This window comes from Marmota flaviventris, chromosome 17, assembly GCF_047511675.1.
Source record: "Marmota flaviventris isolate mMarFla1 chromosome 17, mMarFla1.hap1, whole genome shotgun sequence".
Taxonomy (NCBI): domain Eukaryota; kingdom Metazoa; phylum Chordata; class Mammalia; order Rodentia; family Sciuridae; genus Marmota; species Marmota flaviventris.
In genome coordinates, this window is record NC_092514.1 from 5631638 (window position 1) to 5648679 (window position 17042).

Below are 17042 nucleotides of genomic sequence, written 5' to 3' on the forward strand. Positions count from 1 at the left end.
AATGAAACTACATATATACGTGATCTTTTCTATTTTGTATTTTATGTTTCTATTAGTGCATTATATTTACACATAACAGTGGAGTTCATTTTGATATAACCATACTTCAAGGAATATAATATACTTCCTTTCAATCCCCAGTATTTTCTCTTTACCTTCTCTTTTCCTTCCCCCTTTCTCCTCTTCTACTCTATTGGTCTTCATTATATTTTTTTTTCTAAGTTTGTGCTTTAGATATGCATAAAGGTATAATTCACTGTGGTGTCTTCATATATGTGCATAGAATAATTTGGTCGATTTCATTCCAGAATTCCTCTCTAGTCCCATCCCTTCTGCCTCCCCCTCAATCCCCTTCCTCTACTGCACTGATCTCCCTTCTATTTTCATGGAATCCCCCCACCCAACCTTTTTCATTTCTTTATTTTTCTCTAGATTCTGTAGATGAAAAAAAGAATTTTGATCTTTGATGTTCTGAGTCTGGCTTATTTTACGTAACATGGTATTCTCCAGTTCTCCTCATTTATCAGCAAGTGACATAATTTCATCATTTTTGTAACTAAACAGAACTTCATTGTGCACATATACCACATTTCTGTATGCATTCATCTGTTGATTGACACCCGGGATTGTTCCATAATATGGTGACTGTAAATTGCACTGATATAAACATTGTTGAGCCTGTATAACTATAGCACGCTTATTTCAGTTTGTTTGGTTCTGTTTATGAGAATAGTTTTCAAAATTATTTGCCTAACGTAATCTCTATAACCACTAAATAAACACATAACATAGACTATATGGAAATGGATACACATTTATTCTGATTATACAAAGACAATTTCTAAAGTGGTCTGTTGTAGTTTTCCATCCGTACACTTACCTAGAGTGCTCAAAATTTCAGCTCTATCACTTGAAAGTATATAGATTTTATAGGATTATGGATTGATTTATTGAGTTGTATTCATTTTTTAATTAATAATTACAAATATTTATTATGTCATTGACATACTACATTATCATTTATTAAATGTAATTAATAAATATCAAAATGATATTGTAATTATATAAGTGACAAATAAAATTAATAGTACAATAATTACTTACCAAACACCCAAAGTTTAAGGAATGTTTAACTCTTTTTAGTTTTTATTTATGTGTCTATATCTTTATCAATATCCTTATATCATCATTTTTCTCTGAGTTTATTAGCCTTGGAACAATTTTATTGTTATGGTTATTACATCTGAATGGATATTAGATGTAGTAGGATGTTTAGCAGCTTAACAGCCCTGGTACCATTAGATGCTAGTAGTGTACACTTCCCAACTGTGGCACTTAAAGTACCTACAGATGTTGAAAAATGTATTTGGTAAGTGAAATTACCCTGGTTGATAAATACCGTCCTGTAACTCTCTCTATTTCTATATATTTTCATCGTAATGACATATATAGAGTTTAGTTTTGAATGTTATACATTTTAAAGTATGTGTGTGTGTGTGTGTGTGTGTATATATATATATATATATATATATATATATATACACATATATATGTATATATATATATATACACATATATATGTATATATGTATATATATATATACACATATATATGTATATATGTATATTATTTACAATAGCTTTGAAAAACAAATGTTCCCATAATGACAGCATTGAAAAATCTATTGATTCAGCTACTATGTCTTTCCAGAACAGACTTTCCAAAAAAGAAAAAGAAAAAAAAAACTGGATGGGAAAACCCAGCCTCACAGCTATGCATGAGTTCATTCTGAAGGGCATCACTTCATGCCCTGAGCTGCAGGCTCCACTGTTTGGGCTGTTCCTCATCATCTACATGAGCACACTGGTGGGCAACTTGGGCATGATCATCCTCACCAAGGTGGACCAGAGGCTACAAACACCCATGTACTTTTTCCTGAGACACCTGGCTCTCAGTGACCTTGGTTATTCTACAGCTGTGGGCCCCAAAATGTTGGTGAATTTTGTGGTGGATCAAAATACAATTTCTTATTATTTATGTGCTACCCAGCTAGCTTTCTTTTGTGTGTTCATTACTTCTGAACTTTATATTTTGTCTGTGATGGCCTATGACCGCTATGTGGCCATCTGTAACTCTCTCCTCTACATGGTCATCATGTCACAGAGCATATGTCAGTTCTTGGTGGCAGTCCCCTATTTGTATGGGATCTTTTTGTCTCTTCTAGTCACCACAAAGATTTTTACTTTACCCTTCTGTGACTACAATGTCATCAGTCATTTCTACTGTGATAGTCTCCCCTTGATCTCTTTGCTTTGTTCAAACATACATGAAATTGAAGTGATAATTCTAATCTTAGCAGCTTTTAATTTGCTTTCCTCTCTTCTAATTGTCCTCATGTCCTACCTGCTCATCCTCATAACCATTCTCAGAATGAAGTCTGCTGAGGGCAGGCGCATGGCTTTCTCCACCTGTGGATCCCACCTGATGGCACTCATAGTATTCTATGGGACTTTGTTATATATGTATGTACAGCCAAAGTCCAGTCACTCTTTTGACACTGATAAAATGGCTTCCATATTTTACACCCTTGCCATCCCCATGTTGAATCCCTTGATCTACAGCTTGAGAAACAAAGATGTAAAGTATGCCCTACTGAGCACATGGAAAAAAAATATGCAATATCTTTTCCTAAAGGTATATAAAAAAGCCATTTAAATCAGATTTTACAACAACCCAGTCTGTTTCATTCCAAGTTGTATTAGAAGCAAAAAATTGACTCAATATATATAATCAGTAATCTGCCTTCTTTGTACTAGCCAAATTTTTAAATGGTATGAATGCACATATAAACAAAATGAATGGCAAAAGAATTTCCATTCTTAAGCATGACATATGAATTGTGAACATAATGAATGATTACATTTTATAATAAATTATAATGGATTTGGGGTTGTGCTTAGACTATTAGTGTATGTACCAGAGTCCCATGTTCTATTGGAGAATGAGTACTGTGTATGGAAGAGAATTTACAATATTTTTGTTATATTCTCAAGCATTGCAATCAACTTTCCACTGCCCATGTTTGTGTATGTATTTCTCTTCTTTTATGAACACACTCATTCCATTTTGGTATTTTTATTCTTGTGGCTTATGTTAAACTCAATCTTGATTATGGTAACAGATGGCTTAGTGTAATCTGATGATTTAAAAAAAAGAGTCATATGAATGTGCTAACCTGCCACTTTTCCTTGTGGGGATCTTAGGCACCTTCTTTTTCTCATGGGAACCCTGACCTTCCTATAAGAGCTCAAGGGAGTCTATTATCTCAGCGTAGTCAGCTCTGTAGCCGCTTGTAGCTTCAGTGAAGTTTCTCATTTTGTCTCTTTCAGTACATGTGTATATACAAGTGAATGCACCAGTTGAGACTAATGTCTCAAATTCAATCAAAGACTCCCATGGTTTATTCATTATTTATTATCCTTACTGCTCAATCTGAATTCCTTTCTTCCTGTTTTGGTTCCATGGATAGTCACTCTTCCTTACCTCATTAAATGCAAGGAATAATTCTTCTTTAAAAAAGTCTTAGTCTGTTAGTTAATATTATTTTGGCAGAATATGCTTATTCTATCATAAACTATGTTTGTAGTTCCTGTATTTCCAGTGTTTTGAGTTGGTGTAACCAGAAATGAGCCCATGATCCATGCTCTGCTATGTCTATTTGGAGTAATATGCCATGGTTTTGCACATCATCCACGAGCTTCTCTAAAATTCTCAGTGTTTCCTTCATTGTTTTATGATTTAGAACTTACTGCATTTTGTTTACATTATGAAGTCACAGTTACTAGAATAATAAAAGCATATGCATATTGTCATGTAAAGAAAAAAAATGCTAAACATACTTCCAAAAGCACTATACAGATTTAATGCAGTTCCAATCAAAATCCCAATGGCATTCCTCAGACAAACAGAAAAGGAAATCATGAAATTCATCTGAAAAAATAAGAGACCCAGAGTAGCTAAAGCAATCCTTAGCAGGAAGAGTAAAGCAGGTGGTATCACTATACCAGATCTTAAACTATACTTCAGAGCAATAGTAGCAAAAACAGCATGCATGGTATTGGCACCAAAACAGACTGGTAGACCAATGGTACAGAACAGAGGACACAGAGACTAACCCACAAAATTACAATTATCTTATATTAGACAAAGATGCCAAAAACATGCATTGGAGAAAAGACAGCCTCTTTAACAAATGGTGCTGGGGAAACTGAAAATCCATATACAACAAAATTAGATTAAACTCCTATCTCTCACCATGCACAAAACACAACTCAAAGTGGATCAAGGACCTAGGAATTAAACCACAGACTCTCTGTCTAATAGAAGAAAAAGTAGGCCCTAATCTCCATCATGTGGGATTGTCACCAACTTCCTTAATAAGACTCCTTAATTCTTATTAACTTCCTTAATAAGAATTAAAACCAAGAATCAATCAATGGCATCGATTCAAACTAAAAAGTTTCTTCTCAGCAAAAGAAACAATCTGTGAGGTGACTAGAAAGCCTGCATCTTGGGAGCAAATTTTTACCCTTCACACATCAGATACAGCATTAATCTCTAGGATATATATTAAAAAAAAACCCAAAAGCTACTACTATTTGCATAGCATTTTTTAAAATGTCAAAAGTTAAAACTGGTCACTGATAATGATTATCTGAGTACATTTTGTTCATACAAATGGACTGTTTATTTGTGTGAGTATATGTGTGTATAATTGTGTATGATTCAGCACAGAAAATATCCTTAAACAAAAACAAAATTCTAAAAGATTGACTCATTTATTCATTAAAGCTTCTAATATTTACACAATGGAAATACATATTAAAAAGTAAACATGCCACAGATTGGAGAAAACAGATACAATTATGCAAAATAGAAATAATAATTAAAGGTCAAAAAGCCATAGAAAAGTGAACAAAAGATATATATAGAAAAACCAAAAAGAAATATGATAATATATGCTTCAATAATAATGTGAAAAAGTAATATATAAAACATAATCTCATAAAATGGAAAAAGTGTTAAAATATAAGGCTATCATATAATGGTGGAGAAGTGGAGTAAAAGAAACATCCCCACTGTTCTAGTGGGAGTACAAAATTTATAGGAATTTGGGGAAAATAAAATGTAACTAATAAGACTGAACATGATTATGAGGGACATAACAGAATGTACAAAGCTTCAATTTTATAAAGTATAAATTTTTTTGTAAAAATAAATCAAGTTAGGTGCAGTGGCATATACCTATAATCCAATTAGCTGTGGCTGCAGGATTATGAATACAAAGATAGTCTTTGAGACTTGGTGAGTCCCTGTCTCTAATTTAAAAAATAAAGATGTGCTGGGGATGTGGCTCAGTGCTTTATTGCCCTTGGCAAGCTCTGGCACCAATAAATGAATAAATGAGCACATAAACACATTAAAATAAAAATAAATCAAAGAAAGACTAATGTGAGTAGGTGAAGTTGATTTTTAACAATTTAATTTTGAAAATCCAATATGATTTAAGAGTGGAATCATGTGGTTATATTTATCCAACTCTTTGAGATAAAGCTTGGAGAGAGAAGTTTACCCTGTGAAAGGGGAAAAGGGAATTGAGTCAGGCCTTAGACTTGAAACCCAGTTTGGAACATACCAAGATAAAGTGACAGGAAGAGTCCTTTGATCAATACCCAAAGGTGTACATCTGAGACTTAGCGACTAGAACTCATAATCCAGGCCACAATGAAACTGCTTCCATGATGTTTCTGCTAGCCCTGAGTAGCAGCACAGGCAGCAAGACTATCAGCTTGGTAGCATGGTATAAAACTGAGCATGTGCCTTTGTCTTGGGGTTCATGGCCAGGTCCACTGCAGTGAGAACCAGCAGGAGCAGAAAACAAGGGGCCTTACACCCAGGGCAGAGTTCACTGATGATGCCACCTATTTGGGGAAACATTTCAAATATATAATAAATTTATGTATTTGGCAAAATAAGGGAAAAACCTCTAGCTAATTATCATGGAGGAGTCCAAGACAAATAATGAAGTGAAGAAAGAAACCTTCGGAAGAAGACAGTCACTGGTATATTACAAAATTTACTTAAAGTCTCTGCAAACTTACAGTGTTTGTAGATATAGACATTCATAGATAACCAAGAAAAATGATAACTAGTACTACAGAGTGTTTTCAATGCCTTATATAAGATGTTTACTTTTTTTTCCCCCACATTTTGGGTATTCAAATAATGCTGCAATGATCATGAGAGTGCTAGAATATTTTTGAGATCCTAATACAAGATACTTCTGGATAAAACCCTGAATTTGGATTACTGGCTCATATGATCAATTAATAAGCAAAATCACAATTGAAAACAAATTGTCCCTGACAATTATTGGGTAACTTCCAGGTCGTTTATTAATCTCCAAATGCTTTAGGGATACTCTAATAGTTGTTTGGCTTCTCCTCAGGGAGAGCCTCCAAAGGCAAAAGAATCCATAAATTGTCCTTGCAAATGCCATACTAACAAAACAGGGCAATCCAAACAAGAGGTTTCACTGCAGGTAACAAAGACAGAAGGTTTCATGTGGGGTGTATGCTACCAGTATATATAGAAATGATCCTATTTCGCTATGGTCCTGCCATTTAATATTAGTGATCATTTCTTATTTGAGTTCTGTGCTTTCAACTCCATGATACAGAAAAAAAAATAGGACCATATGGCCAATTGAAGCCAATAGTTACTGGAGGTAAATGATCAAGGAATTGGAATTGTGTAGTTCTGGGGATGCAAGCCAAGATCTTGTGGATGCTGGACAAGCTCTCTGCCACTGAGCAACTATTTCCATATGAAATGGCAACATTTAAATTGCAGTCATTCTGTCTTTCATCTTGACATACTTCCAAACACTTAGTTACCTAGTGATTTGAGGCTGATTTTTTTAAATTTAGTTTTTATTTTTTTATTTTTATTGGTTGTTCAAAGCATTACATAAGGCTGATTTTTTTAAAGATTTTTTATTGATTTATTTTAGTTATAAATAACATTAGGACTTATTTTGACATAATTATCTAGTGTATCCAGACTGTTTTTGTGACAATTTAAAAATAGTTTGAAATTTAATGATTAGGTAAATACATATATAAATACAATTCATTCCTTATCTCTTCATAAGCAAAAGGGAGTTTCCACTTCACAATAAGATATGAAAAGCATTTTGTGAAGAGTCAGAGACTTTTAAGTTCTCAGTTCTATTGTGATGGTAAAGTGTTCCTTTTACAGCAGGATCTGAGTCTAAAAAAATTAGATTATAGGGATAAAAAATGAAATTCCAGTCTTCAGTGAAGATTTGAACATAAAAACCAGATTATTTTTTTCAATTGAATTCCAACACTGATGAATGCAAACATTTTTCATCTTTGCTTACTTATAGAAGTTCATACTTACCAGGTCACTTTTTAAACTTTTCATGATTACAATTGAAACCAAACCTTAACAACAGAAAACAAGAATTACTCTATTTCTTATTGAATTTATTGAAAATAGCCCTTTAATCTTTTGTTTAAAATATTTCATAAGTTTAATTTAGTAATATTGTGTATTTGTAGCAGGGTAAGATGTCAGGTAGTCACGTGAATCTAAGCAATATTTTATGTAAGTTAATTGTCCATGGCATGAAATCTGTTTATAATTAATGTTGTCAAATTATATGATTCCATGTCCTTGAACCTCACTTGTAGATTGATGTCATGACAATTTTCACTATTTAAGGTGTCATTTCTATCTTTTTTATTTAGAAAACATTGGTGCTCACAGTATTTTATTCCAGTAGTATTTTTTTTCTTTGAATGTCATGCATCTGCTCCTATGCTATACCTGTCCATCTCCAGTCTTTTAGAGATGCTCAGATAGCTTTCATTTGCCTATATGCACATTTGTATGCATTACCATATTTGAAAGAGGTTTGAAAAAATTTTGATCAGATTTGAAAAAATTTCTATGAATTTAATGGACAGTAATATTTCAAATGACATCCATCAATTCATCCATGTCACTTTTTATGGTTTTGATGGTATTATATATCATATTAAATGTTTAAACATTGTAGAGCTTTATAAAATTTATTACAAAATGATTTCAACCTTTTTTTTCATTGAAATATAGTATTTCTTTCTCAAAAGAAAATTTTATGAGTCTTCCTTGTATAAAACCAGTGCCAATGACTTTCTACTAATTTGTTTAGATTACCTCATTTTCACCCATATTTTTGCATATAAAATACTAAGAATCCGTTACAAAGAAGTAAGGGTATCTTAATTATAAGGACAGTGGTGCAGGAGAATATTAACATTTTAAGTCAATTTACATCAAGGTGACTTACACTAAAATATTTCTAAAATTGTTATGAAAAATAGAAGATAGATAATCCAAACCAACAGCACACTGTCCAGTTTTAGTAAGTATGGGGTCATGGAATAGAGTTTGGATGTTTTGTATATTCATCCTATGTCACTTGTTCCTCATCTATTCATTATTTTAGTCCTGGAGAAGAAGTGAAGTCCCTGTGCACAAGAATGCTAATTTACGTATATAATAGAAACCTCTTTCAGGTAGGTAACAATTTCAAATATATATGTGTGTATATATATATATATATATATATATATATATATATGAATATATATGACAGTATATAAACAATTTACATTTTAAATGACAGTATATTTACAATTTAAATTATAAATTTATAATGTAAATGTACAGTTATATTGTATTTATTGTATAAATATAATGTACTTTTTATAACAGTAGTACCTATAAACAGTATACATCGTATATATAAACCACAATACAAGAAAGACATTAGGTAACTATCTTTGAGAAATATTTCAAGGTAGCGTAGACACATGGAATCACTTAATCACCCTTCATTCTCAACAACCCTGCTTTTTAAAGGCTGTTTGTTTTGTACAAGAGAATAGTAGTTAAAATATTTTTTTCCAAATAATCTTTGTAATCAATATGCTCACATATAACTTGGACAGTATGTATACACACATATATTTCTTTATACATATATAAAGATAACTTCTAGTAATATTTTTTATAGTTTTTATATTTGTATACACTGACTAGGCTAAGGGTTTCAGTTTTAAATAGAAGTATGTAGATTTTATAAGATTATGTCAAAATAGAAAGTTCTATTCATTTATGAAATTTGTTAGAAGTTTTTACTATGTAATCCTCATAGAGGGCATGTCATTAAATTAAATATAATTGTAATTATGTGATTGTAATTATAGAATTGCAAATAAAAATAAAAACAATACAATTATTATTCGTAATTATATGCCCAAAGTTTTAAAATGTTTAAGCTGTTATCATTTTTGCTTTATGTATCCACATAACTGTATCTGTATTTCAAGCTCTATGTATCTATCCATTTTCTACAGAAAGTCTATCTATTTATGTATCTATCTACTACCTCTATCTATCAAGGTTTTAGAACCTCAGAATGAAATTGTTGATCTAGACACTGATTTAGGCAGAATGCTCAGTAGTTTACCTGATCTCTAACCTAGAAGTTTCCTTCACAATTGTGACAAAATATCTCTAGATATCACAAAATTATCATTAGTAAGAAAATTACCCTAGATGAGAATGAGTAGTTGATCTCTGATTCCTTTCTTTATATTTTTTATTTGTAAAGACACATTTTTTTTTAATATTTTCAATATGAAAGTTTGGACATAGCTTATTTACCCTAGGTTTGCATAAAAAAAGTTAATCTTTTGCAAATATTTGTAATCAATTGACCTTGATACTGCATTTATCCAGAATAGGCTTTCTAACAAAAACAGATGGAAAAATACAATCTGACAGTGGTGCATGAGTTCATTCTGAAAGGCATCACATCATGCCCTGAGCTGCAGGCTCCATTATTTGGGCTGTTCCTCATCATCTACGTGATCTCAGTGCTGGGCAACTTGGGCATGATCATCCTCACCAAGGTGGACCAGAGCCTGCAAACACCCATGTACTTTTTTCTCAGACACCTGGCTACTACAGATCTTGGTTATTCTACAGTTGTGGGCCCCAAAATGTTGGTATGTTTTGTTGTGGATCAGAATACAATCTCCTATTATTTGTGTGCTACACAGCTGGCTTTCTTTCTTGTGTTCATTGCTTCTGAACTTTTTATTCTATCCGCAATGGCTTATGACCGCTATGTGGCCATCTGTAACCCTCTCCTCTACATGGTCATCATGTCACAGAAGGTATGTCATATACTAGTAGCAGTTCCCTATCTCTACAGTACATTTGTGTCCCTTCTGGTCACCATAAAGATTTTTACCTTACCCTTCTGTGACTACAATGTTATCAGTCATTTCTACTGTGACAGCCTCCCTTTGTTACCATTGGTTTGCTCAAGTACTCATGAAATTGAAGTGATAATTCTAATCTTAGCAGCTTTTAATTTGCTTTCTTCTCTTCTGATTGTCCTTGTGTCCTACCTGCTCATTCTCATAACCATTCTCAGGATGAACTCTGCTGAGGGCAGGCGTAAGGCTTTTTCTACCTGTGGATCCCACCTGACAGTAGTCATAGTGTTCTATGGGACTTTGCTCTTTGTGTATGTGCAACCTAAGTCTAGTCACTCTTTTGACACTGATAAAGTGGCTTCCATATTTTACACCATAATTATCCCCATGTTAAATCCATTGATCTATAGCTTGAGGAACAAAGATGTAAAATATGCCCTACAGAGGACCTGGAAAAAGTTATGCAATGTTTTTCCTAAAAACTACATACAATATGAGTCATACACATCAGGTTTGTATGGAAACTTGTGCTGTGTTTCTCCAAAATAGCATAGCAAGCAAAAATATGCCCTAAGAGATTGACCTTCTTAGTCCTTCTCAAATTTCTAAATGCTATGAACTCATAAGAGAACAAAATGATGAAAAACACTGCCTTCTTTAAGGGGGAGATTAATTTGTAGTATGATAATTGAAGCAATTCATCAGTATAATATAATTGGTTTATCATCTCTATACTATAGAGTGTATGCTGTGTGAGAATAAAAAAAAGAATAACATGTACAGTTAGGAGTTGAGCTAGCCATATTTATAGCCTTAACTATTATAGTGTTTAGTACCCATGTTTGTGTTTGTGAACCTGTTGTCCTTTGGGGTAAGCACAATTGTTCTGTTAGGCTTTATACACATCTATAGACATGTTCAACTTAATTGTAGTATAGAGAGGCTCATGTAACACAAGGATTCACATGTCCTAAGAATATGCACAAATGCCACTCCTCCACTTAGAGTCTTAGAGTCATTCCCTTTTCTCATCTGTACCCTTACTTTCATATATGAGCCTGAGAGGACCTATTAAACCATTTTATTTGACCATTTAGTAACCCATAGATTCAGCAGTGCACCTAGTTTTGTCTAATCCAGCCCTTAAATATATATGAGTAGATGCACCATTTAAGATGAATTTATAAAATTCTTCCATAGAAGCTGCCAAGATCAGTCTGTCTTTCTTTTTTTCTTTGTTCATTTATTCACTCATTCCTTACTGGGTTAATCTTAATTCCTAACTACCTATTTTTTTTCTAAGGGGTGGTAACTCTCCCTACCTCTCTAAATGAAAAGGAAAATTCTTCTTTAAAAGTCATAGCCTGTCCGTATTTTATTCTTACTCAAGGTACCTACTCTATGATAAATTAAGGTTAATGTTCTTGTGGCTGATTTGCCTTATATTTGCTCCATGTGACAGTGTACTATTTTTGGGATATGAATATTCTTTGACTATATTGATGGTAATCAAATTTGAAGGAGACAAACAGACAATCCTATAATTTGAACTATGCTGTATTTATTTTTACTTTTTTCTTTTTGGTGGTGCTGGGGATTGGACCCAGGTCCTCATGTATGTTAGGAAAACCTGTTTCCCCAGCTCTGAACTATGCTGCATCATCCTCTAAAAAATGATCTTTATGTTTTCATTTTATTTATTAACATTCATATTATTTTACTTACATAATATAGAGACTGATCTCTTTTCTTAGTATACCATCATATAATAAAATTATCTTCGCCAATTAAATATGAATGAAAACTTTATTGAAATGATAACAGCATACATACACACACATATAATCATTTAAGGATGAATATTACTGAAGAGTTTATACAATTCTATTTATTATGATAAAATTATATACAAACCTAGAGAAATTGGTTTAAAAATATTTTAATTTCCTAGAAAATATGCTAGACAGAAACTCAATCAAATGTTAATTCACTACAAGTTTTACACGTCTAATTAAAATATTTTATGTTTCCACAAATTAACTTTAATAATTATACCCTTTTATAGAGAGAAAGATAAAAGTTTCAATATCTAATTTTGAAAAGCAAATACTTCTTTCCACGGTTTCAATTTCAGAATTCCCCCTGCTGTGAGGATGCTTTTGGAACACAATTTGGAATACAGTATTGTTTGTTAGCTCTCAGCTTGGAGCCAAACCAAGAAAACACGTTAGGGAAGATGTCATGCAGAGTTCTGCTTCATCCTTGCATGCCAGCACATTTTGAGGGATCCTGTCTATTTCAGACCAGAATGTGCCCTCCTTAAGGCTGCATTTTTATATTTGGAGGTGGAGGTTAATCTCCTGCAGGAGCTGTTGGTCAAGCCTCTAATCCTCACCAGTTAAGGTCATACTACTCCCTTATTCCAAGGAACTTGGTGTGTAGATTTGCTGGGGGGAGGTAGGTGGGAGTGTTCAGGTCCCATCAGGAGATACTCCAGACACTCTGGGTATGGGCCTGAGCCTTTGCCAGCAGTAGGATGATGTGGTAGCAGCTTCCGCCCATCACTGACCTGACCCTGTTCTGCTCAATGTTGGCCTTATTCCTTATCTTAGAGTGGGACCACGAATTTCAAAAGGAAACAACATTGAGTGTTCTGTGCTCTACAGACATGCAGGCCAGCAGCTGTGGCTCCCATCATCAACCAAAGTTGCCCCTAAATCCATGCCAGTCTCACTCCTGTACCCCGATTGACTCAGTTTGGGCCCCCACTGATCCAGTGAAAAGCAAAGCATAAGTGGCCATTGGGTTTTGAGGACACAAAAAGAAAGCAAAACAAGAAAAAGACAATCAAAACTACAAAATCAGGGCTGGGGATGTACTAAGTGTTAGAACACTTGACTGGCACATGAGAGGCCCTGGGTTCAGTCCCCAGTGTGGCAAACATTTCATACATACATTCATTAATACACAGATACATAAATAGAGAAAAAAGAAAAAGAAAGGAAAATGCAGGGATTTTTAATCTCCTGTTCAGAAAATCCAGTCTATTTATGCTGCTGGTACAGCATCCCCATTTTTATTAAATATGCTGGGAAGTGCCAAGTCTCTCTCCTGCACCAGCACACTTCACAGTATCTAAGCATTTTTTTCTGTGTCAAACTGAATTTCCTGCACAGCAGAGTCTCCTTACAAAGTTCCTGCACGTCAATAAGGGGATATTCCCTCCCCCACTGAAGGATCCCACAGACCTGGTGCTTCTGCAGTTTATTCTTATTGTTAGTTCCCTTTCTGTTCCCAAACCCAATATCTGTTGCTTTCACCTGGTTGCTAGCTCTCTGAGTTGCCTTCTGGTAATTTCCTACACCTTTCCCACTCCATTGTCCCATGCAGAACTGTTATTTTGTCTGATTCCTTCACAGAAAGCATTTACTGTATTTACTTGTTAACTATTTTCAGAATCCCCATTAGTGTACTTTAATAGCCATTGAATATCAAATGAATGGATCATTACCCCATCATAAAAAAATCAAACAAAAAGAGAGAGAAAAAGAAAGAAAGAAAGAAGACAAACATGAAGCTAGTAATTTGCTCATATTTGCAAAAGTAGCGACAAAAACAGATCCTTGGTGGTCACCTCAATACCAGTGACCAAAGGCAGAAGGATTAGAAACCAGTCAGGGACCACTACCAGGGAGGAAGTTCTGAGGTCTCCTTCCCTCTGAGGTACCCCTTTGCCATAGATCCATTGGCTCTGATGGCTGAAGATACCCTAGGTTTCATCCGTATCATCTCTGCCTGTCACCTAAATACCTCCTGTAGTGAAGAGCTCTCTCACCTGAGCCAGGTGTCCTGACACCCAACCCTAGTCTTTTTGCTTTTCCACACTCTGGACTTGCTCAGCGCAATGGGACAAGACATCATGAGTCTGGTCAAGATGAAGGACACAGGAGAATGACTTTTGGATAAAATGGCAACAGCCTACTGTAAATTTCTTTTCATCTTGGCAGATGCACAGGTGGATGTGGCAGTTGTTTCAGAAAAGGACAGCAAAGTGCATCTGTGCGTAGACACTCAAACAGCTAATCTCTGCTGAGCTTGTATTGGGAGGAGGGTAAATAAATGGGTGGTGATTCAATTAATTTATTTCCTGTAAAAGAAGGATTTAATATTTTGGGTGTTTTTTTTTTTTTTTTCTTTTTGGTCTGTTAAAGCAGATCTTCCTTTACAATTTTTTAAAATCATTTGTTTGTTTATTCTTGATGCTGGATTTCCACACAGTATCATTTATCAGCCATAAGAAAACCTCTGAGCCATCAGAAGATGACAAGTCCCTATCCTTTCAATCCGCCTTTGCTGCTCAGATTCAAAAATTGCTTTAAGGGGCATATGACACTTGAGAAAAAGATTTGTGTTGATGTTTGTCTATCTGAGACTAGATAGAGTTCAATGGCACATCAAAAGAAATGTTATTTTCCTTGAAGTTTCTTTCTTACAGACCAGGATTTGTTCTCTGCAGAATCAGCATCTATTTTTGTTGCTAGCTTGGTGATAATGAGAAAATTATGAGTGTGGTTTTATTTTGCCTTTCACAATGTTCCTGTAAAAATATGTGTGTATTCGTACATAGTTTTACATGAATTCTGATATTTACAGATACACACAAAACACTGGCACAGGCATATATTTATGTAATCTTTATTTAAATTGCTATATCCCATATTCCTTAATCTCCAGCTAATTCAAATTATTAGGCCACATCATCACATTTATTAAAAAATGTTTTATTTAGTCACGTGTGGTAGTGAGCACCTGTAATCTCAGTGGTTTAGGAGGCAGAGGCAGGAGGATTAAGAGTTCAAAGTCAGTCTCAGCAACGTAGTGAGGCACTTAGCAACTCAGTGAGACCCTGTCTCTAAATAAAATACCAAAAGGATTAGGAATGTGGCTAAGTGGTTAAGTAACCCTGGGTTCAATCCCCAGTACCAAAAAAAAAAAAAAATTTATTTATATCTAACTAGTTTAATCAAACATGACCTAGTAGAAAGAGTAACAACTTTTCTAATAAGCTCACATTATATTCCATGGAGTTGTTAGTATCGAGTTGCGGGTTTGAAGTAATCTGCTCCATTCTTCGGTCTACACAGGAATCTACTTATACAGCCTGAGGCTCAGACAGACAGGGAACAGGCTCAAATTATGGGAGTCATCCTTGGGCCGACTCATGAGAGTGAATTTCCTCCTATTTTATCATATAATCCACAGCACAGGTATAAAATCCATTTTTAATTCCTCACAGAATACAAAGACTAGAAATTAATATTTTTCAAGATTATACTAACATTTTTTAAAAGTTAAGATTTTTAAAAAATAAATAAAATTCGCAACTCATAGAATAAATAACAGAATGGCAAATTTGTCTCTACCCAGAACTGTATCTCCATCCATCATTATGGGATTCTCTCCAAACTTAGTCCATATTCAGCTTTTGTTGTTTCCTTATGACCCTATTACTATGTGAGGCTGTTACAGATGACAAGTTTGCTGGACAAAGTATGCATACAAAAATTTTCAAAGAAAAAAAATTTTCATGCATAAAGTATGTACTTAAATTTATTTTGTGTATTTTATTCAATTTACATTTTTTATAAAAATTACAAATGTAAAATCATATGAAACACTCTTTCCCATAAAATTGACACAAAATTAAGAGTTTGTGATTTTAAAGTAATGGTGAGAAGATGAAGTATTTGAACTATTTCTATTCCTCTAGTGGAAGGGTAATGGAGACTTTGAATTTAATGTGTAAGTTACAAATGACCTCAAATATTCACAAAAATCAGAATAATGAACACTAAATTAATTAACATGGATATACCAAAACTGATCCAAAGAAAAAAGAAATTTGCAAATTAAGATTTTAGGTAGTATGTCACATTATCTTTTTTTCCAATTTTCATTGTTAAGATTTATTAAGACTTTATGAGGCATATCATTATTTTTATGAATTTTAAAAGAATTGCTTTATAGACTTTTACATACTTTTATGCATATTGATTAGGTTGAAGTTGCATGAACTCTCTCTTGTCCAGCAAGGAGGTCCACAGAACAAGGTAGAGGAGAGTGTGGCTGTGGAGTTGCTAATCAAGTCCTCCTGAGATCAAGCGGGAAGCAGGTCTGATTTTATTGCGCCATTACCATGTATATATACTCAGGCAGTAGCTAAGCAGATTATAGGCAGCCACCAATGCAATTTCTGGCCAACTTTGCCTGCAGCGACCAATCTTGGAATGGACCATGGAGCAAGGGCAGGGACTGCAACATGAAGCCTCATGCCCAGGCCTGTGCCAACAAGGTAAGTGGTTTGCTTCTCACATGCCTAGCATGGGGGAGTGGTTTGCCACTCAGATGCCCTTAACCTATGCCATGTATGCAATACTTCATGCACTTACCAAATGAAGTGCCAACACTGTTCCAATTTTCTTTAATATCCTCACTGACTAGTTATTTGGTTTTTCTATCAATTAATGTTTAATCAATTACTGTTCTACCAGTTCCTTAGAGAAAGATATTAAAATTTACAAGTAGGATTAAGATTTGTTCATTTTTCTTTAAAAATTAAGAAAAATAAAACCTAAGGTTTACTTAAATTTTAAAATTCCTATTCACTCTGCTTACCATTC

General features: G+C 34.0%; 2 protein-coding genes across 2 annotated transcripts; both read left to right on the forward strand.

Annotated features, from left to right (window-relative positions):
• Positions 1-1750: 1750 nt before the first annotated feature.
• LOC139702292 (olfactory receptor 8K3-like) lies at positions 1751-4975 on the forward strand. Its single transcript, XM_071603078.1, has 2 exons — positions 1751-2638; positions 4973-4975. The coding sequence occupies exons 1-2, from the start codon at positions 1751-1753 to the stop codon at positions 4973-4975; spliced, it is 891 nt and encodes a 296-aa protein (XP_071459179.1).
• Positions 4976-9900: 4925 nt separating this feature from the next.
• Positions 9901-10911, forward strand: LOC114079497 (olfactory receptor 8K3-like). The gene has a single exon (XM_027920723.2). It carries the CDS (start codon positions 9901-9903, stop codon positions 10909-10911), a length of 1011 nt encoding a protein of 336 aa, XP_027776524.2.
• Positions 10912-17042: the final 6131 nt, after the last annotated feature.

Excerpts from the sequence above, each read along its gene's own strand:
- LOC114079497 (XM_027920723.2), top strand. The coding sequence starts at position 9,901 with ATGGAAAAATACAATCTGACAGTGGTGCATGAGTTCATTCTGAAAGGC.
- LOC139702292 (XM_071603078.1), top strand. The coding sequence starts at position 1,751 with ATGGGAAAACCCAGCCTCACAGCTATGCATGAGTTCATTCTGAAGGGC.